Source organism: Grammomys surdaster, unplaced genomic scaffold, assembly GCF_004785775.1.
Source record: "Grammomys surdaster isolate TR1022 unplaced genomic scaffold, NIH_TR_1.0 214, whole genome shotgun sequence".
NCBI classification, from domain to species: Eukaryota; Metazoa; Chordata; class Mammalia; order Rodentia; family Muridae; genus Grammomys; species Grammomys surdaster.
The window spans coordinates 3,499,729-3,511,212 of NW_021604659.1; the positions used below are offsets into that span (position 1 = coordinate 3,499,729).

Consider the following 11,484-nt stretch of genomic DNA (forward strand, 5'->3'; position numbering starts at 1 on the left):
AGTAAGGGAGAAGAAGCAGTATCAGGATTTGGTAGGTATCTGGAGGCACCATGACAGAGAAGTCAACCCTCCCCCGTCTCATAACAGCAGGCAGTGCTTGAGTACTGCTTTGCCAATCAGCTTTTCTGTCTGTCCTGGGGGCTTTGGCATCATAAGTGAGCTTCATGGGTTACCTGTGCCACACTGAAGGTAAATTGATAACTGTGATCCAGAACACCTAACACTGGCTGCTTTGACTTCCAGGGCTGGTCCTCCCTGTCATGCCTGAGATCACAACCCAGACGACAAATTTTACTGCTACGGTTACAGCCTCCCACACTCACCTAAGACCCTCAGCCTCCTTCCAACAAGTTCAAGTTCACAGATCAATTATAACACCAGCCTAGACAGATGGGGGTTGGTGTATTTGTCTTCTAAAAGATGGTGTAATAGTCTGGTTTGGTGGTAAACACCTGGAATCCCAACCTCTACAGCAACGGTTCTCAGTCTATAGGTCATGACTCCTTTGAGGGTCACATATCAGATATTTTCATTATGATTCATAACTAGCAAAACTACAGTTATGAAATACCAATGAAGATGATTTTATAGTTAGGGGTCCCCACAACATGAGGAACTGTATTAAAGGGTCACAGCATTAGGAAGGTCCAGAACCACTGCTCTAGGAGACAGGAGCAGGGTGACACGCACGCTTCTTGAACCCAGCATCTCAGGTCTTCCTATGTTCTGGATAACAAAGTGAAATCTTCATCTCAAAAGTACCAAGTAAGGTGAGGTGGCTCAGCCAGAAAAGAAGCCTGCTACCAAGACTGGTCACCAAAGGATGATCCTGGGGACCCAAATGGTAGAAAGAGAGAACTGTCTCCTGCAAGTTACCATCTAAGTTCTACATGTGTGCCATGGCACAAGTACGCATGCACACACACACACACACACACACAATATAAAACTAAAACCATGAAATCATTTTTTAAAGGTATCCTATATGTTAGTATTCAGGAATTTCGCTGGCCCGCCCCCAGGGACCTAGCAACTGCCTAGGACATGACCTGCCCAGCAAGCTGTCAGGTGTGACAGGTGTATGCTGGATCTCCTCTATCTGTTCTCTGTAGGTGCCCTGCCCAACCCCCTATCACACTGCCACCCTTTTTCTCTGTCCTCATGGCTCTGCTCCCATATGTCTGTCTGTCTAGATATCTACTCCTCTGCCTCTACCCCTTTCTTAGGTACGCACTCCTCTCCCCTCCCCCAATAAGTCCCTTATCCCAGGTCTGTTGTAGGTCATAATTTCTCAGGGGTGCACTTTGACTCAGGCCCACTAAATGTACCCCCTTGCTGCATTATATCCCATAACACTGTATATATACACCACTCCATACCTTTCTTACTTATATACATACAGTCCAGGTCAAATATAAACTAATCAAAAGAGCTAATTCTCCTTCCTTCCCAGCTACAGTCTGCAATCTGGATACAGCGTCATCCAGAGATTCTGGAGTCTGGACAAGACACTGTTCAGACGCTCTGTCTCCTGATACACTGGGGATAGCCGCTGGCAAGCACATCAGATGTGTGCAGCCCACATCATCCCCCAGCCTCACCACCCTCACTCCTCAAAACACGCTCAGGCTTCTCTCACCGACTGATCTCTCAGCAAACATTCTTCTGATTTCCTTTTTAATTTGGGTTTTCTTTCCCCAAATGACATGTAGAAGAACAAACCCTCTGTAAGGCTGCAGTCCGGTGAGGTGAGCCGGCTCAGCAGGTGAAGGCTCCAGGTGACTTGAGTTTAAACCCTGAGCCTCACATGGTGGAAAGAGAGAACCAACTCCTTCCTTTAAACCGTTCTCTGACCTTCCCATGTGTGCGTGTACGCAGAAGCACACATAACTAAATACCGTTTAAAAAATCTGTTCTGAGAGTAATACACAGTTAAGACCTTACTCTGGCTGATCACAGAGTTGCGGAGGGGGCGACAGGGCAAAGGCAGTGGCCGTGGGATGGGCAGCTGCCTTGGGGACTACAAAGATCAGGAGAGGGAGAAAGCTTTGTCACAAATGCTCCTTGCTTTGGGGGAACACAAAAGAAAGGGGATGGAAGACCCACAGGGCCAGTCTGAGGCAGGTACTGTGGCAGGGTTGATGGCAAAGGCCTTGGACTTTTCTCTGAATCAAGTGCTGGCAGGGACATTTACTGAAGGAAGTTACCTACGTTATGAAACTTCAAGTGTTGACATTACAAAACAGAAAACCCAGAACCCAGGATAAAGAGTACGCTGCTCTGGTCTGTGCCCTCCCCCATCACGGCTCACCTGTGGACAGGAAAAGGGCAATAAATAAGATCACTCAATATCACAGTCAGCTCTTGCCCAAGGGTAGAGACCCTTGCCCAAAGCCTGGGTCGAGCCACCAGAGCTCTTGGTAGGTAGGGTAAGGAAACTCAAGCAAGTGCCTTCCCCAGCTGACTCCCTGGCTAGCCTGGCCCACAGGTGGGACTGAGAGGAAGCAGCTTGGCACGGTCCACTCTCTTCATTGTTATGGCTATTCCTGGGGACCTTGTCCTCATGACTGAATGCTGTCCTGACAGCTGAGCACTGAGGTCCTAGAGTTGAGGACTAGCCAGATTTCAAAGTTGCGCTGACCCAATCAACTGCTGCTGCACCCAGACTTTTCTGTATGGCATCTGGGTTTCCATAGGGCCTCTAAGACTTCCATTCACCCTGAGGATCCAGAGGAGCCACCCGGAAGGCTGGGCTGTGGGCTTGGCTCACCATTCTGGGTGGGAATTGCTTTATGAGACTGCCCAGAGCTGAGGCCAAGCCAGGTTCCTTCCGCTGGCCCCAAAAAGGCCAGTCTGGCCTAGGCCGGTCCAGATGTGCTTTAGTGGCCTCTGACAGGATGCAGTAAATGCTCATCTCTTTTCACATGCAGATGTCTCGGGGCCATCACCAGGGCCTGCCTAGCCGCCAGGGCCTTTGTGCTGCAGCCCCCGCTGTGCCCAGCCTGCCTCTGAATGGCTTCCCTCAGGGAGCCCAATCTGCCCACAAATGGGCTCCAATAAAGGCCTCTTGGGGGGTGAGGGGGGTGCAGGCGGGTTACAGATGTCCACACCTGCCCACAGGTCCTACAACAGTCAATCAGCTCCACCCAGCAGCTTCCAGGACTAAGCTCTGTGTGTGTGTGTGTGTGTGTGTGTGTGTGTGTGTGTGTGTGTTGGGGGGGTAAGAATGACTCCACATGAGAAGGGTGAAGCTGCCCCTCTTCCATCTAGAATACTCTTAGGTTCACCTCTCTGGATCTCAACTTGACACTCATGGGACCTGTGAGGCCCATGAGCACCTGCAACCCTGGACTGCCTCCCACACAGTCTCTGTCTACTTGACACACTAGCCTACCCAGCACAGGCTGTTCACTCTTGGCCACACTGGCTCCACCAGGGCATTGGTTTCTCGTCACCTGGCTCACTATCAGACTCTCTAGGTCTAGAGCAAGGTCCCTGGTACTGCAGGTGCCCAGCTGTTTGCTGGGTGTGTGGGTGGATGCACGCATTCATTTGCCTTTAGTGAGAACTCAGCCTCTTTTCTGCTTTCCAAGACCTCCACCCTCATCTTGGAAAGGATTCACTGGGCAGGTGCGGAAGTGAGGTAAGGAGTGAGCGCCTGCCTGCCTGGTGAGCCTCCTTCAAGTGACCTCCATTTCATTTTCCTCTTTCTGTGCGGTCTGTCCCCCAATAAGTGGGAACTTTCTAGAAAATGTCAAAATAAAAAAAAATCTGTCACCCCAGAAAATCCAGTGAGAATAATGGAAGACAGTGAGCCATCCCCTCCTAGACTTCAAAAATGAAGATGCCTCCTGGGGGTTGTGGTGCTTGGGAACTGCCAGGGTCCCATCCCACCCCCATCTCACTGAGGCTGGGGGCCTTACCCCAGGAAATTCCTTTGTGCTCAGGCAGGACTTCAAAGGGAGCCCTGCACTTCAAGGGGTCACAGAGGGAAAGGTGGAAAGATCCGCCAAGGCTACACAAGCCAGCTGGATGCCCAGCTGTGTAGCCTGGCAAGCGGACCCATCTGTGAAGGATTCTGGGAGGGCCAGTGTTGGCTCAGCCACCCAGAGAAGAAAAACCTCCGGAAAACTTCAAAAGCAGGTGTGTTTTAACAGAGGGCAAACCTCTTACCCAAGCCTCTGGCACGTGTCACAGGGGACTGCCCTACGCATGAGCAGGAAGGTTTGGCCTTATAGAGGCCAGGGCTGCTTGGAAGTATTCTCAGCAAAAGCCACAGAAGAAATGAGGCAAGAATTGTCAGTCAAGAGAGAGCCAAAGGTCACTTGAGATGCTCCAATAGACCAGGTACAGATTTAGGGACTGGATCCGGCAGCAAAGGAGCCAGGAAGTTCAGAGAGATCAAGGCCAGTCCTCTGGGTTCCTTGCTCCCTCAAGAAAGAGGGCTTTCCCCTCTGCCTGCTCCACAGCTGCCTGCAGCGTATTTTAGGATTGTTGTCACAGGTTGCTACATTTCAGTGCCACCACAACAGAAAGACCCCTGCTATGCAAGCCTGTAGGAGTCAAATGAGATCTTTTTAATTTCTTTGATAAGATTTATTCATTTCATTTTATGTGTATGAGTGTTTTACTGGCATGTATGTCTGTGCACCACATCTGTGGCTGTTGCCTGCAGAAGTCAAGAGGCCATCAGATCTCCTGGAACTGGTGTTGTGGACAGTTGTGAGCCTCTAGGTGAGTGCTGAGAACTGAGCCACGAAATAGTTGCTAGAACCTAAACCCTGGTCCCCTGCAAGAGCAGCAAATGCCATCTTTCCAGTGCCCAAAGCACATCTTAGAAAAGTTTTCCTAGGACCAGTCAGAAGACACAAGCCCAGAGCCCACAGGGTCCTTCCTAACACCACAACTCTTTGCATCCTTTTCTTGGACAGCACTGTGACAGACTGGCTAGGAGTGTTAGTTCAGAGGCAACCATTTAGGACAATGGTTCTCAACCTGTTGGTCAGAGCCCCTTTGGCCAACCTCTATCTCCAAAAATATTTACATTATTGTTCTTAACAGTAGCAAAGTTATAGTTATGAAGTAGCAATGAAAATAATTTTATGGTTAGGGCTCACCACAGCATGAAGAATTGTATTAAGAAGTTGTAATATTAGGAAGGCTGAGAACCACTGATTTAGAGGGAAGCCTTGCCAGGCCCCTCATCCTCAAAAGTCCAGGCATAAGTCCAGGATGCCAGTTAAGGGCCTGTTCTGGGTCTGGCAGAGTGGGGTTCAGAGGTCTTCTTTGCTATCCTAGCTCCAGTACGCCTGCTAGTTAAGAAAGGCAACAGAAGGCCTTGGCAGTGGTGGTGCACATCTTTAATCCCAGCACTCAGAAGCAGGCGGATCTCTGAATTCAAGGCCAGCCTGGTCTACAGAGCTTGTTCCAGCACAGCCAGGGCTACATAGAGGAAACCCTGCCTCAAAAAAACAAAACAACCAACCAAACAAGAAAGGTAATAGCACCTACCTTGGATGTCAGAGAGCTATAAAAGAAATCACTGATGAAATGCCTGTGGGTAGAATACTCACCCTCAAAGACCTTGCTGTCCCTGGGAGATACTTGGACATCACCTGCCTGGGAGGTGTACTATCCAGAGCCACACTATTGTCTAGAAATCAAAGGCTCAGGCAAGGGGCACCTCCTCCTGCCAGTCCCTGCCAACATCTGTGCTCCTGACCGAAGGAAGAAACAAAAGATGGAGACAGAGGGACCGAGGCTCCATACCTTCACACTATTTTTCACCAGGCTGGGAAGTAAAAATGACCCTGCTACAGTTGGTGATGAAAGGGACAAAGATATAGCTCTGCAAAGCCACCCTCAGCAGCCAGAGGAACACCACTAGACTTTCAGAGACCTCATTTCAGACTTTCAGAGACCTCATTTCAGGCTAAAACAGGAGTCCTGGCTTCAGCACTCATCAGATTTTCAGGACTGGTCAGTTTATGAAGCAGCATTGGAAGTTTTGTTGAAGATATTTTAATTTAGGCTTAAGCACAAGGCTGAAGAGAGAAAGAGCAGCGCTCAGAGCGAAGCAAGACATACCCGGATGCACAGGTATGGTGAAGTCACAAGAAATAAGACACACCCAAGTGTAAGGGTGGGGCTTCTCATAAGGCTCAACTAACTGTCTTAGCATTAACTAAAACCATCTAGGTGGTTCTCAAGTTACATCCTAGATGATTATGAAATTTTATTTTATTTTTATTTCTCCATTTTCTCTCCCTTTTAAAAAGAGAGATGACAGTCTTTTTAGTGCTGTGGATGGGTTTATAATCTGATAAAGTAAAGCCAGGAGTCACTGAGGTTACATTGCAAGGGGTGTAGTACATATGCTGTCTCTGTTAAAAGGGGTTTCTGCTGAGATCCCTAGAAAGTTTCAGGATTACAGCTCCGAAGGGATGAAGGCCTTAAAGAGTTAACTGTGCTGGAATTGTCCTGTGAGTAGGAGGCTTCAGCCAGACTCCAGGGTGAAGGACTCCTCTCAGTTCTCATCCTCCCAGGAGTTTCCCTGTCTTCTATTCTGCCTCACTTAGGGGAAAGGACTGATGAGCTGAGTGTCGGAGAGGACAAAGGATAGCCGTCACTCTTATACACTGTTGGCTTGAGATACAAATGACATGACCGCTTTGGAGAACTCCCAGCACTTATCAAAGCCAAACATACTCCTGCCTTGTAATTCAGCCACTCCACTCTGACACTCACACGTTCCTATAGAAACACACTCACACGCTCACCAAAACACATGTTCTAGAATATTCACAGCAGCTTCATTTGTGATAACCCAAATGGAAAACAGAGGAATGTACAGATTATGTCATCATTTGTAACGCTTTGAACAAGAACGGCCCCCACAAGGTCATGTATTGGAAGGCTTGGCTCCCAGCTGGTGGAGCTGTTTAAGAAGGATTAGAAGGTGTGGCTTTGTTGAGGAGGTGTGCCACTGGGGCAGGGCTTTGAAGTTTCAAGAGCCCATGCTCTCTTCCCAGGTAGCTCTCTCTGCCTCATGCTTGTGAATCAGATGTGAGCTCTCAGCTACTGCTCTAATGCCATGCCTGCCTGCCAGCCTGCCTGCTGCCATACACCCCACGATAAATTAAATGCCTTCTTTGTAAGTTGTCTTGGTCATGGTGTCTCTTCGTGGCAGTAGAACAGTAACGAAGACATTCCTACACAGAAATATGTGTAGTGATGCCATCAAGCCATCTATGACAACTTGGCACAAACACAATGAATCTCTCAAAAGTAACAGCAGATGAGAGGGACAACTGTAAGGGGGACCCACTCTGTGATTTCTTGACTGCAGAAGCCACATGACAAGCTGCCTCCTCAAGGTCCTGCTGCCCTGACTTTTCTTCACTCCATGGCCTTTTCAGCCCTACAATATCCAGAGTCACAAGCTAAACTAACCTATGTGGGAAAAGGGCAAAGCTCTGGGCAGGGGCATACGGAGGGGGCTTTCTGAGAGTGTGAATTGGGTGTTACATGCACAGTAAGAATGTTTCCTAGATGTAGAATTTACCTTAATAATTTTTTAACCAGGCATATTGGCACAGTGTAATCCCAGCACTTAAGAAGCTGAGGAAGGAGAATCTTGAGTTTGAGGTCAGCCTGGGTTACAGACATTTTTTTTTAAACCAACAAGTTGCTTTCAAGTGGCTCTGACTTTAGAAGAATGTTAAAGGTATGTTGTGACAGTTAATATTGATTATCAGCTTAATGGGATCACACTCTGAGCATGTCTGGGAGGGGTTCTCTTCATTAGGTTAACAGAGATGAGAAGTCCCACTCTAAGTGGGCAGCACCATCCCCTAGGCTAGGGTCTTCCTACTTTATAAAAAGCAGGAAGCTAGGCAAGCACAAGCACTTGTCATCGTGTTTCTTGACAGAAAAAGTCACATGACCCCTTTACTCCATGTTTTCTCCAGCCCCACAATATCCATTCGGGGACAAGTCTCACTAAATCTACTTCTAAAATACCTCTTTAATCCTCTTTTCCCAACTCAACTGCCTCCTCCTTTAGCCACTGTAAGTGTCCAAACCAGCCACCGTAGCTCCTGTCCTCCTCCCTCGCACCCCCTTCCTCCTTCCCCCACTTTATGCCCCTTGTAACACCATTCATTCATGAAGGGGTTTTCCTTCACTCTTCCCCAACCCACTCTCTCTGCTCCAACCCCATCTATCTCTTCACTAAGACTCCAAAATAGCAGCAAGTGTCTTTCCGGGATTTATGCAAATACAGCAGCAGGAACATGCGAATTTCTGTCTTTTCTAACCCAAAGAGGACACACGTGATTGCTGTCCTCACTCACGATGTAAGGTGTCTACTGTAAAGAGAGGGACAGTAACTCTTCCGAAGAGTGGCCGTTCTTGGTCCTTTATGATTTCAAATGACACAGCTACTTTTTATTTCAATTACTTTTTTTTTCTTGTTTGTTTGGGTTTTTTTGTTTTTGTTTTGTTTGTTTGTTTTGTTTTGTTAAGACAGGGTTTCTCTGTGTAGCTTTGGCTGTCCTGGAACTCATTTAGTAGACCAGGCTGGACTTGAACTCACAGAAATTCTCCTGCCTCTGCCTCCTGTGTGCTAGGATTAAAGGTGTTCCTCACCACTATCCTGCTCAGTTATTTCTAGTAAACAGTTCAGGACAAATACCCAGAACTGTACCCACTACTGCCGGGCAGTGCCAAGTGTGTCTTCTTACATAAGGTGGCAGCGTTTGTTTCTACAAAGTCTCAAAAAAAGAAACAATGAGAACTTGTTCCCAACCTTTGGATTCTGGCCAGTTTCATCAAAAAATATTGGTATAGTTTGAATTTGCATTTCTAATGAAACTGGGTGGAGCATCTTTCCTATGCTTAGGGGGTCATGGTGCCTCTTTCCTGGTGAATGGCCATGTCCTTTGTCCACATTCTCACTCAGTTGCAGACCTTTTTGATTTATATATTCTAAGGCATACATGTGAAGGCTCTCTTTTTGCCAGGATGCCAAAAGAAATCTCATTTTCACTATACTTATTTGTACATGTATACATGTTTGTGTGTGTGTGTGTTTGTGTGTGTGTGTGTGTGTGTACATGTGCGTGGATATGCATGCATGACACAGGTAATCTCAAGTGTCAACCTGATGAGATCTAGAACCATTCAGGAGCCAGGCATTTGGGCATGTCTGTGGGTGGATTCTCTTCAGTTGTTAATTAAAGTGCGAAGAGTCACCTCCTATGTGTGACACCATTCCCTGGCTTGTATGCCTTGGAGATGTCTTCACGTATACTGACCTACAGTGACACAACTTACTCATTTGAGCACAAAGTATGGTCTACCTTCCCTTCAAATGAGAGCCTCATAATGTGCTAGCTGCTTCCATGAGACAACTTCACTTCAAAGCATCATCCAGTGTCCCGCTACACCCTAAGAGGGACCTCCACATAATTAACTGCTCAACATCTGAGGTTCACTGAAACAAAGCCAGACCTGAGTTCTGGAGCTAGTGAAGAATATGTAGAGGCCAGAAAGACACATAAACTGGACTTCCACCCACCCAGGGGATCTAGGTGTTTCCTAGGACTAGCTGTCCCTCACCAGCCCCTTTCACTTTGCTACAAAACACAGTCTGTGTCCTTGTTACGTCATCAGTGCCACACCTCTTGCTCAAGTGTTCTCACTCTCTCTCCTCACACACATACACACATAGAAACACACACACAGATAAGTAGGGGAGGGCCTCTCAGGATCAAAGGATTTACTTAACTGCAGATAAGTAAACAGTCCAAGTTAGGTCAGGGTACCCCAGCTAGTGATTTTGGGAATCTCAGTGCTAAACGAGCCTCTTCCAACTGTTCATCAACATACACAGAGCTGTCTGGGCACCAAAGGCAAATAGCCTAGGTTTAATGCCAACTATGGTTCCTGGCATTGTCCTGCATGGATAAGGCTTGAAGAACCAGACCCTTTGTCCCCCTCAAACCAAAACCAATACAAGAGAATTAAATGGCTAGCCATATATGTGATTTAAAGTTTTCTAAGTTTAGAGGAAACAGGTGGATCATTTAAACAGTTTACTTAGCCAAGTATATTAAAAATGGTCATTTAAACATGTAAGCAACATAATGAAATATTTTAAAGTAACTTTTCCATTTATTTACGTTTAGGGTGGAGCGCTGATAGAAGCAACTTGCAGTGGCCGCTGTTCTTCTACCATATGGGTCCCAAGGATTGAACTCAGGTAACTGGTAGTGAGCGCCTTTACCTATGGAGCCATCTCACCGGCCTAACATATTGCAATATTAATAAGAAAGTCTACACTTTTTGAGTCTGTATTGTACTTGCAGATTAACCAACTGCTTCCAAAGCACAGCTCCAACTCATAAAGGCCTGGAACCAACTCAACCTTCCCTACTTGGTTCCTAGCCAGCCTAAGGGGTGGGGCTAGCGCGTGAGAAGGCGGGGCTAGCGCGAATGCCCCGCCCCCGGTAGCGGCACAGCCTGGCACCCCCCTACGTTGAGCTCACTAACCTCGCCACCGCCTCCACAGAGCCTGCAATAGCGGCTCCGCCGCCTGCGCCGCTGTCATACAGCACGCCAGAGATGTCAAGCAGCACTCCTCGCACGCCAGTTAGCCGCTCGGCCCACACGGCCATCGCGTCCAGCTGTACACCCGAACCCGGCGTTGCTGCTGCCCGTATCCTGCAGCCACGCCTCCCGCGCGGGGCTACTGGGAAATGTAGTCCGCGGTCGGCGGGCCGGGTGCAAACTGGGAACCACGTGGACCAGCTTGGCTGCCTGGAGAAGCAGTGAGAACGTCCCTCGGAAGGAGTTCAAACCCCTAAGAATCAGAACGAGACAAATTGAAAAGAAAAGTAAAACAGTCCAGGACGGATGGCTCTCATCTGTAATCCCCAGCAGGACTGAGAGTCAAAGGCCAGGCTCAGCAAGATGACACAAGCAGGTCAAGGTGTTTGCCACAAAACCTAACAACTTGAATTCGATTCCCAGGACCCTTACGATAGCAGGAGAAAACCTATTCCTGCACATATTGTCCCCAGAGCTCCCCATAAATGCACACACACGCACACACACACACACAAATTAAATAAATGAATGTTTAAGTGTTGGAGACTAGTCTGGTCTCAATAGTGAGGTTCTGTCTCAAAAGTGGAAGTGAGAGGGAGAGATCTTGCAGGCAGTTAAATAGATGGCACAATCCCATTTTTTTGGAAACACACTAAAGAAACGAGTGCACACAGAATGACTGCGGTGTAAATAAATGATAATGCCAAGACAAGCTGAAGAAAATTAATGTAGAGTGTACAGATGGCATATCAGAGATGCTGAAAGAAATGTGCTGAAAGAAAAACCAGCCAGGGAGTAGTGGCAGAAGCAAGTGGAGCTCTCTGACTTTGAGGCCAGCCTGGTATGAGTTCCAGGACAGCCTGGGCTGCACAG

The 11,484-nt window shown here is 47.8% G+C and overlaps 1 protein-coding gene across 1 annotated transcript in view; it reads right to left on the reverse strand.

Annotated features, from left to right (window-relative positions):
* Window positions 1–10,720, reverse strand: part of Lhpp (phospholysine phosphohistidine inorganic pyrophosphate phosphatase) — a 97,320-nt gene extending 86,600 nt beyond the window's left edge. Inside the window, exon 1 of the mRNA XM_028772539.1 lies at window positions 10,555–10,720. Within this exon, the coding sequence (XP_028628372.1) occupies window positions 10,555–10,679 (125 nt within the window). The 5' untranslated portion in view covers window positions 10,680–10,720. The remainder of the gene's footprint in view (window positions 1–10,554) is intronic.
* Window positions 10,721–11,484: the final 764 nt, after the last annotated feature.